Source organism: Sardina pilchardus, chromosome 10 (genome assembly GCF_963854185.1).
Source record: "Sardina pilchardus chromosome 10, fSarPil1.1, whole genome shotgun sequence".
Taxonomy (NCBI): domain Eukaryota; kingdom Metazoa; phylum Chordata; class Actinopteri; order Clupeiformes; family Clupeidae; genus Sardina; species Sardina pilchardus.
Window position 1 is genome coordinate 9455697 of NC_085003.1, and position 22217 is coordinate 9477913.

A 22217-nucleotide genomic window follows, 5' to 3' on the forward strand; every position below is an offset into this window, starting at 1 on the left:
ACTCATTGTAGGGCATTGCATTGCATATGCAGGTTAGATTATACTATAGCCTAATAGGCTATAGTATAGCCTAACCTGCATATGCAATGCAATGCAACGTCAATGCAATCAAGGCATATTCCTATTTAAAAGCCAATCTGTATCTTTGAAGGTCAAAGATGCGGGGGAAAATGATCCCTCATAATGAATCTAACATGTCCACTAAAGCTCGAGGAACTGTTACAACAAGGAGAAACCACACCGACACGTTTTAGCAAGTTTTCTTTTATTATTATTATTATTATTATTTTATAGCTTATTTAAATGAAATGTGTTGTGGGGTTGGCTCACTAAATTCAGTTAGCCTAAGTTAAAAATATGAATTCAAATAATTAACATAGGCAACTGAGACGCAGACTTTGCACGCCCTCGGGCTTTGACTGATGTATATCCAATAGGCTACTAAAATCAATCTGGGAGAATGTGCTTTGAATGGTACATTAGCCTACAACTTTAAAATAGTCCATAATGCCTTGCGGTGTGTCTGTAAAGACAAGCGAAATGAGAACACAGTTTTTTTCCGCTGCTTGGCAGATTGTGGAACTGCATCCTTTTGAGCTGCGATGGGCAGAAACTTCGCTCGCGTGAAAGTCGTCTGTCATATGCTGCGGTCAGACGCTGAAACGTCCCCTCGTTAATTTTACTAGTTCTCGTGATGGAATCAGTAAATAACTTGATAGTCGATACCAAGATCAGAATTTGAGTTCACGTTAAATCAGTAGAGTCTGACTAAATCGGGAGCGACGTTAAACGGGGCTGGCTGTTTTCCTCGTCTTTGGAGAAACTAAGGTAAGATTATATCTCATAGGCTATTATAATGGTTGAACCTTTATATCCTACAGTACAGCATATGGTTTGCCCGTTAGTGAAATGTGTTTGAAAAACAACTTCAGGGACAGCTAGGTAGGCTATAGTGAAGACATTTTCGCTGAAAACTTTGCCATCTCAGAAAAAAAAGAAAAACTTTTTTTTTTCATTGATTAAAATCGTATGCACTTAAGGTAATGAAAAGATCGCTTACTTGAACACAGATTATTGTTGTGTTTGATGTTTGAAATAAGATTCCAAAACAGTCCACTTCTGTTTAATCAATTTCATGATGTTACTATTTGTACAGATTCAGAATTGGTAAAACATTTTCAAATATTGCAACCAGTTTTAGGAGGAACTTATTGCTGTTCTCAGATCACTGTATTGTTACATCCATTGACTTTGTATTCATGAAAATAGTAACAGTGTAGACCTACATAATTAATTTTCACAATACAATGTCTCCAGAATTCCAATAGCATAGAAAATAAAATATTATAACATATAAATATAAGACCCCATTGAACCCAGCCACCAGCTAATTGTTTGGATGGTTTTGATAAGTTGGGCAGTTCATGCACAGTAAACTCATGTTCAATGTTTTTTGGTGGATTCCAATGTCACTTGGGCATAATGATGTGTTTGTATGATACCACTCTTGAGGCTGGCACTTCAAAGTCAGTCTGCATCTCCCAGCCATGGCAAGAGAACAAAGGCGGCATTATGCCTTTGCTAAACGTGTTGTCCAGATGTTAGCCATTTTGCCATTACTGACCTCCGGACTCTGGGAAGGGAGTAGTTTATTAAAATTCTGCCAATAAGGGGATCCATAAGAGGACTGGCTAGGTCAACCGGGGGTTGGGCACCTCTGTTGACCCCCCCACCTCCCGCCCCCCATGTGATCTTCTCAGATACACCCAAAGAACCGTTTTGGATGTTCAAATTCTTTGTGATATTGAGATACACTATGCTGTGCACAATTGCATGTCTCTCCTGGATTACCGCGGGCTCCCTGAGAAAAGTATCCCCATCCATCAAAGCCTGAAAATTCATGTGAAACATACACAAGTGAGTGAATGGTACAGTGGGAACTTCATGAAAGAGAAACAACCTTGATCCCTGGGTGTTCGACACATATCTTTAGCGCCTTAACGTGAATAGAGGGATGATTGTGAAGATAAAGGATGAGGATTCACTGAAGAGCTTTAGATATTCTGAGCACCTATCCCTCTCCCGAGGGGCTAGCTGTATGAGGGAGGTTTTGTTTTGCATGGGGCTGTAGACTACTGCTTCTGCCATATTAGAACACGAAGCAGATGTGAGTTTAGGCTCACCTGGCTGCCAGGGTCATGTTTTCCTGTACTAAAGCACAGCTGTCTGTTTGTCTGCCTCAAATATTCACAGTATTTGGCTGTAGGATTCAAATAAACGCCATGAGTTGAAATCAATAGTAAGTAAATAGTAATACATATCAACAGTAAAAATGTGATATTCATATACATCTATTTGACATTTTCATGACATTTACTTTTATTTCTGTGTTAAAATGATCTGCCACTTCAATCACTAGTCTCACCTCTCAATCCTCTACCCCTGAAAGCACTCTAACCCTATATACCGATAGTACAGTTTTTAACTTCTTACTGGTTGATGTAATTGCTGCATATGGCTTTTTTTAGACTTGCCATGATTCACATCTCTGTTCATATTTCCCATGAAGTCAGGCCTTAAAGATTAGGCCAATGACTGTGAATTCTCTTATCTGTGTCAAGGCTCACAGCTTTTGTACAGGGCAGGAATGCATTTTTTTTTACTGTTGTCAGTTTACATGGTGCACGATCAAAGCATATGCTGATAGATAGGCCAGTTTGTGCATGTTTGTCAACATCCTTGACTGACAATGGCACCTACCTTCCAGAGAGATTATCTATGCTGTCGTGTAGATTCCTCTCTCCCAGTCCCTTTTTCTCTGCCTTTGATTTGAAAAGATGTAGGTTTTTCCTAAAGCGATTCTGGGTCTTAAGTTAAGCCAATGGATAACTTGCACCCTCTCCATCATGCTCAAGAGTATAAATAGGCAAAGATGTTGAATACGGCTGGTCCAATAGTTCTGCTACCAGGATCACAGCTACAGTACCCCTCCAGGATCCAGCACACCTTCTATTGCAGTTGTGAAAGATGTTACTGAGTGATATCTCTCACTAGCATTACTCTTGACTATTTTGGCAGTACTTTTCCTAAATTAAAAAGAGTTGTCTTTTACAAAGACAGCTGATTGAGATCTTAAACATCAAGATCAGATGTCACACTTTGTCAGATTGAACGGAAGGGCCCCACTTTGCTGGGTCCAAGCAATGGTTCCCTCTTCATTTGTGTTGTGTCACTGATTAGGACTGGCCAGGCTCCGCCTGTCTACGGACTTTCGCTCAATTTATTTTCCCTACAGTAGCCTACTCCGTCTGGAATATCTTGATCCGCCCTCATTTACTCCGGTAAGACCACCTCCGACCAACCAGTGGGCAGAGGGCGTTCCTGAGAGCGATTATATTGAAGTTGCAGACCGTATCGTTGTGTTCCCCAACATACGTCATTACCAAACATTAGTGATTGAACTGCAACGATATCAAACTTCAGACAAGCGTCCACTAACCAGGAAATACACATTTTCCAATGGATCTAGGTCAGACAGTCAGGCTAGATTAGGACCTGACATGTTAGGAAAATCTTCTGCCATTTGAATTATTATTGGATATTAATGAATGGATCCCTACTTGATGAATGTTCATTTATGGATTCTATGGTATGGCATATGGTATGTGAAATGCCCTCTTTATAAATGATAACAGGACTTCAATAATTTCATATGCCCCTTGCTGGGACCAGCACATATTAGGAACCCTTTGTTTGTGTCACATTCCCTATTGGCCTTAAACATGTAATTCCAGGGAGAAGAGTCAAGGATACTAGCCTGACTCAGACAGATAATTCCTTCCTGCTCAGTTTTGTCCAGAAATGGATCAGGCAACACTGTTTCCAAAGAACATTGCATGGAGTTCACCAGTTTTGAACACCTCTTGAGCACCTTTGAGCAAGTAAAACTATCCAAAATATGTAGTCTAGAAGTTCAGGGACTAACATGGTGCATGGCACTTATTCGGTCACTTTCAGTTTCCTACAGCTCAGTGTCCATTGTGAAAATGACATGTGTAGAAACTTTCCAGTGGAGAAATGCTGGATCAGAGTTATGACTGCATCTCACCCCGCTAGTTCACGAGTGTACTCTTTCAGTCACCTCATAGGCAGTGAAAGGGGTGTCGTATGCACCACATCTGTCAGGAAGTGTCCTTTCCCAAGTTGGGTATTCTGTGCTACTCTGTAGAGGACAAATGTTCACAATGAAGCTGAAGAGAAGTGGTGCAGGGTACATTTCTTTGTCTCCAGTGTCGATCTCTTTCACTGTTATGCTATGATGTAGGCAAGCAATGCCTTGAGTGAAGAGCCAAACAAGCAGGCATTGATGAACTTCTCAAAAAAAAAATGTAGAATTCAGCCTGTGGGTTTATTTAGGACCATTCACTTTTTATAAACACACTTTTACTATGTAGGCCACAGGCTCACCGACAATTAGGCCTAATGCACATTCGAGTAGTCGACGTACTGCGAGCGATTAAAGAAATCCAGGTGTCCAAAGTCAATAAATGTGAGCCTCTACGCAGGGAGGGAGGGAGTTGGACTGCACGGAGGCTCGTGAAACTGCAGAGGCTCTGCTTTGAGGGGGGGCGGGGTGGGGTGGGGGGTTGGGGGGGAAGGGGGTACCACAACCCTAAAATCAGAACCGGCTCTTTGTGTGCATGAATCCATTTTGTGAGACGTCTGCAATCAATTACGGCGCAGTGTATAAAAGGCGGGTAATTGTATATAGCTCAGCGGGAGGGGCAATTGGAATTAATGCTTCTCTGAAAATAGATTGGGAGAGATTGCAAAAATGGAAAGCTTATTATGGTTTTTTTTAAAAAAACATTTTGGATGGATGGGCTTTAGTTTGTATAGGAGAGGTTATTTACACTCACATTCTCCTCCATAGGATTGCTGTTTTCTTAACAGATCGCAAACTCTCCCCTCTGCCCCACCCCCCCTCCTTAAATGGTGCCCTGCTGTTGGAGGGGAAAAAAAACAAAGGTGTGTTTATTCTGATAGGAGAAAGAGGTAATATGAGCTATTCATGGGCCAAGTAATTAAAGGGCTGTGTTGATGAGTGTTTGTGTGTGTGTGTGTGTGTGTGTGTGTGTGTGTGTGTGTGTGTGTGTGTGTGTGTGTGTGTGTGTGTGTGTGTGTGTGTGTGTGTGTGTGTGTGTGTGTGTGTGTGTGTGTGTGTGTGTGTGTGTGTGTGTGTGTGTGTGTGTGTGTGTGTGTGTGTGTGTGTGTGTGCGTGTGTGTGTGTGTTTGTGTGTGTATGTGAGACGCAACATTACTACCGGTATGCTGCTTCCTCCAAATCAAAGGCCAAATGTTGGTGATTGTTGTGCTCCTTCATGTTTTGTTTTTTTTGCCCTTTGTTTAATACATCTACAGGTAACGCTTAAAATACGCGGCTTTGGATGCTCCATCTCTCTTGGATGCTCCTGTACCATAAAGATATTGAATAAATCCAGGCGAATATCTCTATATCTGTTCTATGTATGGAGTGATGATCTGGATATCCTGGGATATCCTTAATGCTGACTGCATGCCAACACAGTGAGGGGCCCAGGGCAGCCTGAAGGAGCATATGGTTAGTTGTTTTTGCTGCAGTGATCAGGCGCTGTGCAGGGCTTGCCAGTGATCAGGGGTGCTGCCGTCTGCGTCGGGGCTGTTAGCTGTGGGAGCAGATTTTCTCTGTCCACACCCTGTGGGTGGGTTTCTCACACCACTCTGACAGGTAGTGAGGGACTCTTTTTAGATCTGGGTGTGTGTTGCTCGAGAGGAGCTTCCTTGTTTATTGTGATGTTGAAAGGTATTACGGAACCGGAGGCTTAATTGTGTATGTATCAGATTAAATAATCCAATAATCCACCACTACTCTTCTGAGCAGAGAGTTATATATGGAAATATGACTCACTACACACTTGGCCATAAAAGCAGATGACAACCAGCTTCTGTTACATTGAAATCAAGGTTTTGGAGGGTGGAAAAATACAATTCTGGAGCAGGAGCCATTTTGGGCAGGCCAAGCCCTTTTTGGCGAGTTTTAGACCTTAAGACGAGAGTAAACTTTGTGGTAGCAGTCAGTGACATCTGTTCCCTAGTCAGTGCAATGCAGAGGTGTGAAGGAACTCTAAAGGCTACCCCCCCTGTTCCTGTTATACCGTGGACCATACTGTCATCAGGGACTAGACCACCCACATGCAGGGATGGATGAAATCCAGAGGCTGTTTCTGCTCTCTTTAGTCTGTACTTATTCTGCTTGATTTGATTTGTTTCAAAAGCATGAGACATACGGATCATATCCACTCACGTTTTGATGAATTTATAACATATAACATATGATGTATGTCTGACAATCTAGGCTAAACTGGTCAAAAAAGACCCTTCATGGAAAAACAACATGAGAAGGGCACAGGATTCATTTTTATTTATACCCCATGAATTGCATCTTATTGGACTTCATTCTCAAACATCCTGCTGCAAAGTATTTTTTTAATCATCATTATTATTAGAATTTCATTATATCTTCTCATTACATTTTCAGTTATTTTCACAGTGTAAAATATCATATTACACATTCATTTTCTAGTGCAAAAAGACTGTCGGGTAGGTCATATTTGCACTCTCCAAATAACCTTTTGGATGTCAAATCAGTATTCATACATGATCTATTGGCAGAAAAGAGGAGTTTGACAGAAAAGGCAGTCCTAGGCCATGTCATTTCATTGCATGCTTTGATGTATGGACTGATGGGAGAAAGAGCAGGTGAGATGGTATGTCATTGAGATGTATGCGTTTTCAACGTTACGCTCTCAGCTCTGTTGGAGAGCAGTTGAGCTGGAATGACCATGGCCTAGTTTGATTGAGTTGCATGCCCCTAAACTCATGGTGACTAACTGTGATTTATAGCACAAGTAATGCAAGGGAGCTCAATAACCACACACACACACACACACACAGCTTTCTCTCTCTCTCTATTTATCTCTCTCTCTCACTCACACACACACACACACTTCATTTCACACTTTTTGTACATACATGGTAGAATTCATTGGGCCACTGAGGTCTTTGTTTTAACTATGGAAAAAGGTCAACTGAAATGGTCGCTCTGTGCAAAGAAATTCCTCTAATCCTGTTGGTGTGACTCAGCCGTCCTCCTCCGTCCTGCTTGTGGCCCGTTCCATTTAAGGGCAGTGAGTGCATGTGTTTGAATGAAGGACAGAACGACAGCGGCTCCCTCCACCATGAAACCCAGGAATAGAGATATCATCTGCTGGAAACCATAAACAGAGCGAGGAGGAGGAGGAGGAGGAGGTGCCGTGCTCTGCCATCTGCTTTCTGAAGGAGGCCCAAAACGAGATTTTTCTTTACAACCGTCAGTCCTGCTAAACCAATGGGATAAAACTTCTGAAACTGTGAATGTCAGAAGACTTTAGAACACGAGGAGCACCATATATTGTCCGAATTCTATTTTTACTCGTGACTAAAATACTGAGTGGAATCATTTTGTTTGCGGTCAGATGTTTACCTGAAGGTTGTTTATGCCTGCCTCTGCGGTAGCCTACTTTCAATTGTGCATGCTCTGTTTTGCAGAGGAAATGTTATTAAATGTCCGCAACCAAGGGACCTCACTACAAATAGGCAGCTGGTACTTTGAAATACATAAATACATAAAACATTTTGTTTTTATGTATTCTTGGCTTGTCCATTGAAAGTTAAAATGAATCAGATGTCTTACAAATATTACACCATCAATCTTGCCTTTTTGTTATTGAGTATATGACAGTGGGCAGCCGGGTCAACTCCAATGTGCTGCACACTGTTTTATACGCACATTGGTAATCACACGTGCTGTAATTAACCCTCTTAGGGAAACACTTTCCAACATAACCAAGTGCTTTTCTCTCCTTTCACCTCATCTGGAAAATGCACTTTAGTGGAGAACAGCGGCCTCTCGTCAGTGGGTGCACTGAGAGCTACAGTATGGCTACTTTTAGCCCTCCCAGCTCCCTGCTACCCTGCACACCTTCCTCCCGCTGCATCCTCCCCCAGAGCCCCTGGGGTTTCTCCCCCACGCCCAGCCCAGCGCTCCAGAGGAAACTTGGCTCCGAGCACCCCCGCTGCTGGCACTCCGGCCCGGGCCCCCTTAAAACGTTCCTGTTCACAAAGATGGGAGGGACAATATGGCCGAGTCCAGCTGGTCCCAGGTCTCCCAGCAGGCCTCGCCTCGCCGTGCCTTGCCTTGCCCGCCACAGCCAACTGTTTGCACCTATTCTCCTCTACCCCTCTGCCTCACCTATAAATAGAGGCATGTTTTATTAGTATGAGGCTCTGTGTGCATGTTTTGAAGGCCAACTGTGGTATAGATTCAGTTTTTCTTTCACCGTGCACTCAACATAATGGCCTGATGACAGCTGGGAGGTGTTTGCGCTCTTTCAAGAAAGTTTCCTCATTGTTGGGATTAAATCCTAGAGGAAATGTGAGGAAGGAAGTCTGTGGAGCTGAAAGCGTACAGAGGGCCTGTTGTTAAGACTGCTGAGGAGTTTCCTTTAAAAAGACTTCCTAGATGGGGAAAGGTGGATGATGCACAATGAAGGGCTTTTGTTACCCGGGGACAGATGAGGTCTTCACTATTGTTTTTGTTCGCGGTTGTTTTTCACTCGACTACAAGCTCCATCGAACATGAAAGCCGTAACAGCCATTTGTAGCAACTGAACCCAACTTCAATACACAGTCAGGCATAACACACCTATTGTCAAGTAAAAAAAAACAAAAATCCCAATCCATTTTTTAAACTCAACGATGCATGAAATTTCAACATGCCTCTATACACAGTCAAAAGTTCATTGCTCAGAGAGCTTTCACAACTAAGAGTCTATGAAAATGGTCTGGATATACAGTATCAAACCAGAGACATCCCAGCAGGAAGTGAATGATGAGTAACAACATGTTTGTTAACGATACGTCTATGACTCCTCTGCACTTCCAGTTGCCGGTTGCTGCTGACACATCCCTGACCCCTGTTTCCATCGCCGGCCAGAGGAGGGCTCAGGAAGGAGAAGAGAGGAAGGGCTGCTGGTACAGCCCTGCGGCCTTGACTGAAATCATGTGGGAATGAGGAGGAGGGGGGGAAGACCTAAAGGCCCTGACCCAGGATGGAGCTCAAAGTCTGGGTGGACGGCATCCAGCGTGTCGTCTGTGGTGTCACGGAGGTCACTACCTGCCAGGAGGTGGTCATTGCCCTGGCCCAGGCTATAGGTAATGTATAGATTAGGATTAGGTAATGTATAGATGACAAGGATTACTATTGCCATTGGTAACTGGTAACTGTAGTAGTGTGCTGGTTGTTGTTATTGGATTGTCTCACTTTTTCCTTATGTATGAAATCACTGAAGCCTTTTGTAAATTATATTTAAGCCACCGAATTTTAATCATGCCTTTGATCATAATAGAAGTGGTTTGTTTCTGGTGATCTGACCTTTTAAATACATTGAATTTTCCAAAAACATCAATAATACAAACGCTGAGTACTTAATTCAATTACTTTGCAGACAATGTGTTTTGGCCAAGCAAGGTTCTCTGTCAAGCCAAATTCCAAATGAGACTGTAATGGTAGTGGAAAGCCGTCATCATCTACCGAGTCTGCGGTCGTCTATAAGATCAGGGGGGAAAGTTGAGCTCCACTGAAATGGTGGTTCTGGTCCAAATGCGATTATGTGCCCCCCCCTCCCTCCCGCTCAAAGTAAGAGAAGCCGTTGAGCTGCGAGCTCCAGCTGAGATGGAAAATCTGACTCATCCTCTAACTCAGGAAGGCCGTCACATACTGAGACACCCCGTTGCTATTCCAAAAGTCGACACTTACTCACCAGCCATTATAGAAATGAAATGAAATGTAAAAAATTTTATCTTTCAAATCTTTCAGCACTTAGGAGAGAGGAAGAAATAAGATCAAGCACATTAGGGTTTTAAAACATCAATCTTTCAGTCTTTTAGATCCTCAGAAATTATATAGTTGGCGGTATTTCAATTATACATGTATGCTTGGCCTACAAAATGGCTTCCTGTTCCTTTAATACTCAGATTTTCTGGTATCTTGATTATGGGCAAATTACATATTAACCACAAAACCAGGCCGCAAATAGAGGCTAGCCACATATAGACTGCTGAGGTCATTTCCTTTCTTTTGGAATGATGTACTGCATAAATCAGTTTTATGTAAAAGAAGAACGCTCTACAGACATTTCCTGTGTATTAGCCACATTGTGTATAAGCCGCAGGACCGTGTTTTCTGCAAGTTAGAAGAAACAAAACCGTATTAATACCGTATTAACTGCCCCTGTGCATTAACCTCACAGCTGAAGAAATGTTGCGAAGTCAATGTACAGTATAAGCCGCGGCTAGTAGTTGGGAAACTACACCTGTATTTTTTTTCTTTTTGAGGTGCTGGTCGCGGGATAAAGTAGATGCAGGTGTGAGAACTTGACGAAGGCTTTAGGCCGAAACGTCATCCAGTAATAAAAAAAAAAAACGGCCATCAGGATAAGAGTGTGCGGTCTCCTCTCCTTCATCTGCAAATTACAGATGAAGGAGAGGAGACGGTTTACAGTAAACCGTAAAGATTGTAACCGCAATCTGTGTGTCCTCTCCGCAGGACGCACCGGGAGGTACACTCTGATTGAGAAATGGCGGGACACAGAGCGCTTCCTGGCCCCGCACGAGAGCCCCGTGGCCTCGCTGAACACCTGGGGTCAGTACGCCGGCGACGTGCAGCTCGTCCTGCACCGCACGGGGCCCTCGCTGACCGAGCGCCCGCCGTCCGAAGGGCCGTGCTCCAGGCTGCCCGAGCGCGGCCCCCACCGCCAGAGCCTGCCGCCCATGGCCAAGTTCCGGCCGCAGGGCAGCCTGTCTCTGCGGCGTCGGGAGCCCAGGCGCAAGTCGCTGACCTACGGCGGCGCCCCGCGGAGCCTCAGGGACATCCTGAGTGGGGGGCGGCTGCCCGGCGGTGGCGGTGGTGGTGGTGGCGGCGGCAGTAGCGGCGGTCACGATCTGGAACTGAAACGGCAGACGGTCATGTTGAGTAACGGACACGCGCCTGCGGCTGGCATGCTTCCGCTCTCCGGGAGCCGTGCCGAGGACCTGACCCGGCTGATCCGTCTGCAGGGGGAGAAGCTGGGGATCCTCGGGCGACGGCTGGAGGCCTACGACGTGGAGCTTAGGACCTGGGGGCAAAGAGGGGAGTATGTTGGCGGCGGTGGCGGCGGAGGAGGGGGTTACGACGCAGCGGGCATGGCGGCCACGGCGGAGGAGATCGCGTGTCTGGAGAAACGCATGCGCCGGGGCGAGGCGGAGATGGAAGAGGAGGAGTTCTGGGCGAGCGAGCTGGAGATCGAGCGGGAGAGCGAGCGGCAGCTGGACGAGAGGCTGCAGGAGATGCGGGGCCGCGTGCACGACTGCGAGGACGACCTCAGGCAGCGGCTGACGCGGCTGCAGAGTGTGGAGGCTGGACTGGAGGCGGAGAGGGTGCAGCTAGAGCAGAAAGAGTTGCAGCAGGTGGGGATAAATAAACTCATATAACTCGTAACTGAGATATAGACCATTTCAAGAGGGTTCCATTATCAGTGTCGTAGTTGTTCCCACAAGGTTTCCGTTTTAACATTCCATATGACATGCTGCATAAGTGCTTCTTTAAAGCAACACTAAAGAGTTTTTCATGCTATCATCGGCTATATATCGTTATTTGCTGGATAAACGTATAGTGTGCATGTGACAGAGGAAGAGTGCTTTCTTGTTGCTTTAAGTTAATTTGGACAGGGGCTTCTTAGTATGTACCTTGGATTTTGGCACAAGGGATTAGAATACCTAATCCTGTGTGTTAATGTAATAATTAATACAGTGGAAGTAGTTTGGGAACAAAATAGAATGCATTGTTTTATATTTTCTTGTTGAAAGAGTCTATAGTGTTTTCAACCTTAATGTAGGTAGAATAATATGATAAAATGCCGTTTTGATGTTTTGATATCCTCTGCCATCAGAGATCTGATTCCCACGTCTACAAGATTTGAATCGGATCTCTGAAAATGAGAAATGAAACGTACTGTCCCATTTTTAATATCATATACTTACTCATTCATGAATTGTCTTCCAGTGTTTCTTTTAAGAGTTTTTATCAGTATTAAAAATAAATTACATTTATTAATTTAGCAGATGCTTTTATCCAAAGCAGCTTATGTCAATTTTATTACAAGGCCCATTATCCCCAGAGCGACTTGGAGTGAAGTGCCTTATTCAAGGGCACAGCAGTGTAAGCCAGGACTTGAACACACAACTTTTCTGGCTACTGCATGATCCACTACATGGCCCAGCTCCTTAACTGCTACGCTAACGCTACCACCATCCCAGATATTACATGCTTAAGTCTAGTCCCCCTCAGAATGAACTCAGGACTTGAGGGTGTGCATTTGAATGTATGTAAGTCAGTGCCATGTTAATACGGTCACAAAATGAGTCAAACTAGGGAGGAAAAGCATATTTGGGACATATCACACATGTGAGAGTTTGATCAACCTACAGTGAGTTCCTAACTCTGGGGTGCCACAGGCCAAGCCCTGAGAGCTTATCTCCCACGTTTTCATAATAGCTTTGAAATTCTAACTTGTAAATTGTAAACCTTCTATATTCTTATTTAGGGTGGTCAGCAGATGTTAGATATCAAAATCAGTTGTTTCACAAACAATAAAACCATTTTAGGAGCTGATATACCTTTAACAGTTGAAATTGGTTAATATTTCGAAGCTTTCAGATCATTTCACTCATACAGAAAAAAAATCACTAAATGGTAGAGAAAAAACGGAAAGCAACTGTCTTCTTTGTGTCCTACCTGTGCAGGTGAGTGAGGAGGAGCTGCGGGCGCGTCTGCAGCGCATCTCGCTGGAGCTGAAGGTGCAGTCGCAGCACGCCCTCCACCTGGAGAGCAGCTGCCGGGCGGTGGAGCGCTCGCTTGGCCAGTGTGGGAAGAGGCTGCAGGTGAGGAGGACACACACACACACACACACACACACTTACAGGCCAAAACATATGCGTGCATACTCACAAACAGAACGCTTTCAAATGTAAACACACAAATACACACACACAACTCACACATACAGTACATACTGTGCATTTGCACATACATACATACGTTTGCAACCGGTTTTCAGACCCTTTCAAGTTTTCCACATTTTATGTTTCTGACTCATCTTAAAATGGGTATAACCCCCCGTCCCCAACCTCATCAATACTCCAATACTGCACAAAAAAACAGGTGTTTGGACTGGAGTGTTTTGTAAACTATATATATATATATACAGTATATATATAAAAAGATTGAAATACCCCATTTATATAAGTATTCGGATCCTTTGTTATGACTCATTATTAGGAGAGAAACTCATCTGTCTATATAAGGTCTCACAGTTGATGGTGTATGTCAGAGTGAAAACCAAGCCACAAGGTCAAGAGAATTATCCGCAGATCTGCGAGACAGGATTGTGACAACACACAGTTCTGGGGAAGGGTACAAGAAAATGTCAACACTGAAAGTGGCCAAGAGCACTGTAGCCTCTGTTATTCTCAAATGGAAAAGATTGACAACAGCCAACAGTATTCCTAGATCTGGCCAAATTAAGTAACAGGTAACTAAGGACCCAATGGCCACTATGAATGAGATCCACAGTTCCTTTGTGAAAATGAGAGACGCAGGACAACCATAGAAGGACAACCGTTTTTTGGCAAACTACCGGTAATAAAAATAGCCTCCGTCTGGCCATTCTGTCCACTCTGGCCACCATAAAGGCCTGATTGGTAGAGTGCTGCACTGATGACTGTCTTTCTGTAAGTTTGGCTCATCTTCACAAAGGAACTCTGGATCTCATTGGAGTATTGAGTGCAGATTGATGAGGAAAAACTTGAAAGGGTCTGGTTGCACTGTATACAGAGGTATGTGCATTTACCAACATGTCCAAACAAACAGACAGACCCACAGACCCACACCCACATACTGTACACAAAAATATACACACTTCACCACCAACAGGGAAATTCTGAAGGACAGTGCTGGTACACAAGGAGATGATAAATGCCCCACCAAGGCCTCCTCTCTCCCCCAGATGTTTGAGCTCCCTCTCCTCACTCCATCTCGTTCTCTCTGCGCAGGACAAGCAGCATGAGTTGGAGCAGCTCACCAAGGAGCTCAGGCAGGTCAATCTGCAGCAGTTCATCCAACAGACCGGCACCAAGGTCACCGTGCTTCCTGTGGAGCCTGGCGAGGAGGAGGGGAGCCATGCTGCGGAGAGCTCAGGTACACCCAACACCTCACACACTCTCCTACTACGGTACACACACACACACGCAAACCTTATGAGAGCTCAGGTACACCCAACACCTCACACACTCTCCTACTACACACACAAACAAACCTTATGAGAGCTCAGTTACACCCAACACCTCACACACTCTCCTACTACGCACACACGCAAACCTTATGAGAGCTCAGGTACACCCAACACCTCACACACTCTCCTACTACGGTACACACACACACACACAAACCTTATGAGAGCTCAGGTACACCCAACACCTCACACACTCTCCTACTACGGTACACACACACACACGCAAATCTTATGAGAGCTCAGGTACATGTACACCCAACACCTCACACACTCTCCTACTACGGTACACACACACGCAAACCTTATGAGAGCTCAGGTACACCCAACACCTCACACACTCTCCTACTACGGTACACACACACGCAAACCTTATGAGAGCTCAGGTACACCCAACACCTCACACACTTTCCTACTACGCACACACACGCAAACCTTATGAGAGCTCAGGTACACCCAACACCTCACACACTCTCCTACTACGGTACACACACACGCAAACCTTATGAGAGCTCAGGTACACCCAACACCTCACACACTTTCCTACTACGCACAAACACGCAAACCTTATGAGAGCTCAGGTACACCCAACACCTCACACACTCTCCTACTATGGTACACACACACGCACACCTTATGAGAGCTCAGGTACACCCAACACCTCACACACTCTCCTACTATGGTACACACGCACGCAAACCTTATGAGAGCTCAGGTACACCCAACACCTCACACACTCTCCTAAGCACACACGCAAACCTTATGAGAGCTCAGGTACACCCAACATCTCACACACTCTCCTAACTACGCACACACGCAAACCTTATGCATGTGCAGGGGTCGAGTTTTACAGTATGGTTGTGGTATTTGGCAGACGCTTCTGTCTAAAGCGACTCATGGTATATGAAAACTACATTAGTTCAAAAATTGTAGCCTCAAATAAAGTTGAAAAGCCTATATTAAGCATAATGATAATAACAGCAACAACACAATAACAGTATACTAAGTATATATTGAATACGGGCTAGACAGTCAAAACGCTTACCTGCAGTGATTATTAAAACTGCATTTATTTCCCCTCAGAGTCAAATTAGGTCCGTTATGCCCTTCAAATACATTATCAAATTGTGCTGCAAGCAATGTTTGAATTAACTGCCAACATCCACAAGACAGGACCATCATAGGAATCCACCACCCGCAGGCAGTATGCTAACACAACACGTTGTTGTGTGTTTATTAGTGTCCTCATTTGTTGTTATAGCTGGACAGTGCTGCAACATTAGGTCAGAGTCTAGGGGCCTCTCTCAACATCCCTCCTCGATGCTCGGGCCTCTAGACTCGTTCCCACTGATCTATAACTAGCATTGGATAGACTATCCCATTGTTGCCACCCCATCATTCTTTAGCTAGATCAGTGAGAACGAGGACCGAGGAAGGAAGGGAGGATATATAAAAGACGAATGAGAGGCACCCTAGGACAGTCTTGAAGTCATATCAGGACACACGTGTGACTGGATGGTGTCTGTGACTATTTTTGCACCAACTGCCTGACTAGATGAAGGGTTTTGTGCATCAGTGTCTGTACAGTCATATTGACCTTATTGAGTCTTGATTTTGCTTAGCTTCTTTTGAAATTTCCTGCCACTGTTGTTTGGGATATTACAAAACACAGAGGACTGGTGCAATTCTGAAAAAGATGTGATGCTAGGTGAATGTAAGCACAACCCACATTCACTCTAACACACACACACACACACACACACACACACACACACACACACACACACACACACACACACACACACACACACACACACACACAACACACACACACACACACAACACACACACACACAAACACCTACAGGAAGTCTGCTCAATCTGTGCTTGCAGTGCCATCGGTTTATATCAAGAGAATCATTCTTCCCTGCCAACCCTCCCACCGGCTCACTGTTGAGCACGAGTTAGCATGTCCGCCAAAGCGTAGCATGAGTTCCCGCCTCCTCCTGTGTCACTTCTGGTCTCTCTGGCAACGGCTGCCAGGAAACGGTCACTCACCTCACTGGTCCTCATCAGAGACATAGAGCACTTACTCTGATTGACTTTGGGAGACATGAAAGAGGGATAAGAACAGCTTAGAGCAAGAGAGAGAGAGAGAGAGAGAATGAAAGAAAGAGACGGAGATGAAGGGAAAAAGTTCTGTTGAAAGCAGAACCAAGTCTGGCTCTGCTGATTGCCATATTGAATTGTTGATCCTCTACATGTCCCCGTGCCAGGAACAGCAATACGTTTCATTACAAACTAGATGAAGCTTTGAACTGTGCAAATATAGGCAGCGTATGGTCGGTTCCTTGAGGTAAGGTAGTCATAACTGTCCCCAGCATAAACCCAAACATTGTCATCAGGGAAGTGTGTTCTGGTGTTTTTGATGGTTGGCTTCTAATGGTCTGGCAGGAAATATGTTTTATATCAGATGAGGTCATTGTTGTTTAAGCAACTTCCCACTGGCAGTTGCATTATCTCTTTGCTCCAGACTGACAACCAGTGGTTGGACATGGAATTGCATTGAGCAATTACAGTATGTACTGGGGTATTTCTTTTTTATCACAAAAAGCATCAGTGCATGTGATGGTACCTTCATTAATTTAATGTGTAATTAACACTTTAGACTGCTTTGTCTGACAAATTCTTACATCCCATGGTCATCTCTCCTTATAGATGTCTACCAATTTGTCTTGAGTTTCAGAAATGTCCTCATTACACCTGTCTGTCTTGCCCTCTACCCTCAGATTTTGCTGCCTTGTCCGGTTCCCTGAAACGTCCTGGCATAGCCCACCCCATCCCCGGGCACCTGCGTGTCCTGCAGAGTGGCCTGAGGTCGGCATTAAACCCAGAGGGTATCTATGTGTGAGGGTACCTAGAGGAACCCAGAGGGTATCAAGAGGACGCATCCACCCCTCCCAGCCTCCTCCAAAGACACCAGCCTACACCCCAACACCACAGACGATTGAATCCTCTCAGTGGCCTTTTATCATGTGGAGGTGGTGGCGTTCATGGGAATACTACAATGATCAGAGTCCAGCCTTTTGTAGTGTGTAGGGTTCTGTTTGTTACAGCTCAGTTTGGGAGAGTGATGATGATGAGGGCATATCATCGTTCTTTAACTTGTGCTCTTTTTGTTTTCTGCATTGTTTACATGTTGTTTATCCACTTAATTGGCACATTATATGACCACATACAATCACCACAGCAGGTGATGGGTAGAGGCGGAAGTGATGAGCACATAACTTCACATTACCACAAAGGTTGTTCTTACCAAAACATTCTTCTCACTTGCTGAGACCGGCTTCAAAGCATGGAGAGTCAGAGACGCTCACCTGGATTACAGGATGAGGGACTGTGGCATATGTGAAATACCTCAGATAAAACTCTTATTTCACTATATGGAAGAACTGTATCAAGGAGAGATATTTCAAATCATCTACACAACAGAGAAGAATTCAGATACTGCATCAATACAGACTAATAATCATGCAGTTGAAATAACAGAAAACACAGTTCCTAGAGGACATTTTCTCATTTATTTTCAGAAGAATGTGACTGTAAATGTTCTATTTCTTGTGCACTTGTCCTTAATGAAATCAGGCCAAAGACCAAGGAAAAAAGTGTTAATGTTTATATATCTGTAAGCCATATCAACTGCATACTTGCAGATAAACAGCAATAAACAATTTGTGCAATTGGTTTGCTCACTCTGTGTTTTGCAGTGGAGTTAAGGCTGTAGTAATCAGTCTACAACACATTCAGTGCCTTATGTTTGTGTGAATCAATCCTGAATGACACAATTGTTTGAATTACACATTTTTAGATTAGGCTATTTTGAAAAGCTCCCTGTCTTCTACGTCTGACATTCATTTGGCAAAACGAAGCAAGTTTCCAAACCTCTGCAGTATTGAATCTGTCAAGTCTCAGTACAGTAAACCCCATTTGTATTTCGTAACAGAACTTAAGAGGGATGTGTTATGAAAAAAGTGGGATATTGTGCTTAAAGCCAGAGCCAAAGGTTTGTGGCCTTGTTGCATGCTATTTTGTTTACAGTTTAATGCGGACAAATTGTTACATACAAATATTAAAATATAAAACAACAAAGAAAAAGAATCCACTGAGAACACTCATCTCTTCTTGTCAAAATGTGAACACGCTTCTGGCTTTATGTTCAAGAAATCACTAACCTTGCTTTGCAGTATACCCTCAGGCTCTGCCTTACATGTCATTAGCAGTATTGCATAATTGTGTTATACATTTTGACTCGAAGCTATACCACTGCTAATGAGCATATAGTAAATAATCATTGCATAATATTTGTTAAAAACCCCAATGCAACGACTGTGTTGGGCATTGCATTTGTTGTGTATCTATCATTGTTTAATAGTATGTGTGTGGGCCATGGCATCAATGTATTATTATTATTATTATTATTATTATTATTGTCATTATTGTGTCTCATTTGGCAAAGTAATCTGTTGCTGCATGATTAAGCCACTTTTGTGTTGCTGTGTAATGTTTCCAGTGTTTCATATTGGCTTCCTCATAACATGTGCTGCATATAGTATGCAAGGAATGTAGATGACTGTTTTTCAAAACTGTATTTCCTAAGCCAAACAAACATTTAAAGCTAAGCTAAAATTGCCTCAATGACTCTATTTCACCATGTGTTTTGGGGATACCCAAGAGTGTGACAGCCATATATTTGATCATTTATCCTGTTTGTTTATTTATTTATTCAGTTGCTCAGTTGTTTTATAAATAAAGACACTTGTTCACTGCTCAACCACAGCACCTCTGTGAATGTGTTTTTGCAAAGAAAAGGAAAAAGCATAGAAAACATAAAACTATCTAAATATCTTTAGAAAAATGTAGCACCCACAACATTTGTACTTAGAATATTTAAAAAACAGAAGTCTGATGGCAATTATAGCTATCTATATCAATAATTGGCAATGACATCTACCATGATGTTTTGGCACATCAAATTATCAAGATAATCCTGACCTCAGATATATTTTTTTAACTCATGTGTCACTAATCATTAATGTAATTAATAATCAGAGAACCACAGTCTCCCAACAAGTTATGCATTCATTTTTCAGGACAACGCTGGTACCTCTGGCACACTGTACAAACCATCATAGCACATGATGTGAGGCTGGATGCAGTTCAGAATGGGGCCATAGGAGGCGCCAGCCAAGCAGTAGGCCTCATCCACCTCCAGCCCCAAGCCTCGTGCCGTCAGCAGGGCACTGGCCCATTCCCTGCTGGAGCCCAGAACGCTCATCAGCGTCACCCGGAGGGGGCTGTCCTCCCTGCCAAAATGCCTCCTCATCTCCTGAAGCACTGCAGCAAAGTCAGCCATGGAGGCCTATGCAGGCGGGCAAAGGGAGGCAAATGTCATTGAGCAGCCAAAAGAAAAACAAGTATGCAAGTGAGGACATGGGGGGGTAAATGGTCCAACGTGGACTATTAGGGATGAGGTGTATGTGAATGTGTTTGATCTTTCTCCGTCACAGACGGGTGCCTCGTACCTTAGCTGCTCTAAATGTCTGGAGCTGGGGCTGACTCAATCCAGCCTCGGACAGTTTCTCCTCTGGCAGGCCCATTACATCCCCCGACAGCAGGACCTTCAGTGGGTTTACAACCTGCTCCTTATCCCCTTCGGCCTGGGTCTGAGTCTGAGGGCACAGCATTGCAGCTGGAACTCCTGTCCATCACCCGCCCACACAACACATTTAAAACAGAAAGCTCACAAGAAACACAACATTTAAAACAGCAGAGACCACAATATTTGTGTGTTCTTCCTCAGAGGCTCCTAAGGGTGTCTCACAAAGGTTTTCCTCACTAAACTTGTCATTAGGTTACTGTATTCATTAATGCATATGACGTACCTTCTTGCAAGGCTTCGCAGACATCACTGGAGTCCATGGACAGGAATAATTTTACATTCGCAGATTTAAGGCTTTGAGTAAATTCCTCATTGTTGATGAACCAACATCTACTTATTGGAAGACCTGTGGAATAGTGTAGCAAGAGACAATAAGGTGAAAAATTACAAATCCTTTTTGTACTTTGACGGTTTCAAAATATACTTAAATTCTGATACACAAAGGTATGACTTGATCATCAGTGTTCATTACCGTAATGTTTAATGCTACTTTCTATCTTCGCCTGTTTCCCTTGTAAATCCTTGGCCAACATAATCACATCAAATAAAGTGACATTGGTAGTTTTGCCCGTCAGTTTTTCATTTATGGCTTGAATAGCCTGCAGGGTGGTGACAGTTAGTCAAAACTGGAAATTTCTCTCAAAATATACAATTTAAAAGCCATTAGGAATGTTTTTACCTTAATGAAGGAGACAGCGGGACCTTTCGATAAAGTATCCGACTCGGTGGGTGTGTCCAGATCAAAGATTCCATGGCACGAAACTGCAATAACAATTGCGCTGGACGGCAGCTGTAAAACGAAAAGACGGCCGTCGAAAGATGGAACATGAACAGACGCGTTCTGTGCATTATTTTTCCACGTACAGTAGCCTACAGACAGTAATGATATCCATGCAGACTCACCTGCACCACGTCCGTGTTGGTTATAATGTTTGGATCCATTTTGCGTACTTAGACGCGGAAGTTGTGAACAATTGGGCTGATGGAAAAAATGAAAATGCAATGCAACCTTTAAAACGCAAATGTATCCTAATACGCTTTCCTCTGTAGGCCTAGCCTATGTTGTCTGTAAAATTAAGTTAGGCAAATAAGTACATTTTTACAGCCGCGATGAATCACAAACATTTTAGAGCCGCAGATCATAGGCTATAGGACAGCATTGATATAACCTACAATTTTAACTTGCTCGCTCGCTTGTCGGAGAGATTGGGCAAAAATGGAACAATATCTCAGGTGTCGGTAGGCAATCAATGACATGTAGGTTCAACCCTTAGCTTAGTGTATTTTTCCATTAGTAGGCACACACACACACACATAATTCGTTGCTTGCGCACATCTCGCATATCAATTGGAAGCGAGGTCGTTTGGTTTTATTCAAGCGAAAATGCGAGGTCACTTCTATACCACGTCTCTGGACGGATTTACAGGCAAAACCCGAACAAAACAGAATGGGATACACCTAAGACTATACCCTGACCTGCAATAACAGGCAATGTTGTGGAGTTCGCGCTTTGCATTCCTACCCCTCAATCTTTCCTCGTCTGCCTGCCTGCACAGCAGAGTTCAACAGAAGCTTCTCTCTCGTTCCAGCTTTAACAACTCTCTGTGTTAGTATAACACTAGCTGCCACCCTCTGCATCGGAGTAGTAAGACAAGTAGCCTACTTGTACTTGTACTTGAATTTGAAATGTAGGCCTATTGTTTTCGTATTTGTCATGGATACCGACTTTTACCAAATGTCTTTGCTTTTACTGTTGCGACGCCCTTTCTCATGATTGAAAAAACATGCGATAAAGAGCCGTTTGTGATCGGGATATTAGCCTACTTAAAACTCAATATGTCTTAACCATTAGGCTACAAGTTTACTAGATCCATGTCACATTGTGGCTTGCAGAAAAAGTTTTTCTGAATTATCTTTGTCTGTAGGCTCTTCAAAGATGTATTTTATTTCTTTCTTTGTCTAGATGATTTTATTAACAGCCTATTCAGGTCTGGTCTGGACTCTAGCCTATCTACAGTTAAGTGTAGCCTACCAA

At 43.6% G+C, this 22217-nt stretch overlaps 2 protein-coding genes across 4 annotated transcripts; one reads left to right on the forward strand and one right to left on the reverse strand.

The window, feature by feature from the left end:
* Nucleotides 1-583: 583 nt before the first annotated feature.
* LOC134094609 (ras association domain-containing protein 8) lies at nt 584-19293 on the forward strand. Its single transcript, XM_062548200.1, has 6 exons — nt 584-828; nt 9023-9291; nt 10685-11583; nt 12919-13056; nt 14227-14371; nt 17252-19293. The coding sequence occupies exons 2-6, from the start codon at nt 9189-9191 to the stop codon at nt 17371-17373; spliced, it is 1407 nt and encodes a 468-aa protein (XP_062404184.1). The 5' UTR covers nt 584-828; nt 9023-9188; the 3' UTR covers nt 17374-19293.
* LOC134094610 (cytosolic 5'-nucleotidase 1A) lies at nt 19212-21764 on the reverse strand. 3 transcript variants are annotated; one of them, XM_062548202.1, is made up of 7 exons: nt 21705-21764; nt 21085-21160; nt 20861-20971; nt 20654-20780; nt 20405-20527; nt 20045-20220; nt 19212-19881 (listed from the first exon to the last, which is right to left on the reverse strand). In XM_062548202.1, the coding sequence occupies exons 2-7, from the start codon at nt 21121-21123 to the stop codon at nt 19609-19611; spliced, it is 849 nt and encodes a 282-aa protein (XP_062404186.1). In that variant the 5' UTR covers nt 21124-21160; nt 21705-21764; the 3' UTR covers nt 19212-19608. The 3 variants fall into 3 exon arrangements, with proteins under 3 accessions (XP_062404186.1, XP_062404185.1, XP_062404187.1); XM_062548201.1 differs by having other exon boundaries at nt 21659-21734; XM_062548203.1 differs by lacking the exon at nt 21705-21764 and adding an exon at nt 21355-21635.
* Nucleotides 21765-22217: the final 453 nt, after the last annotated feature.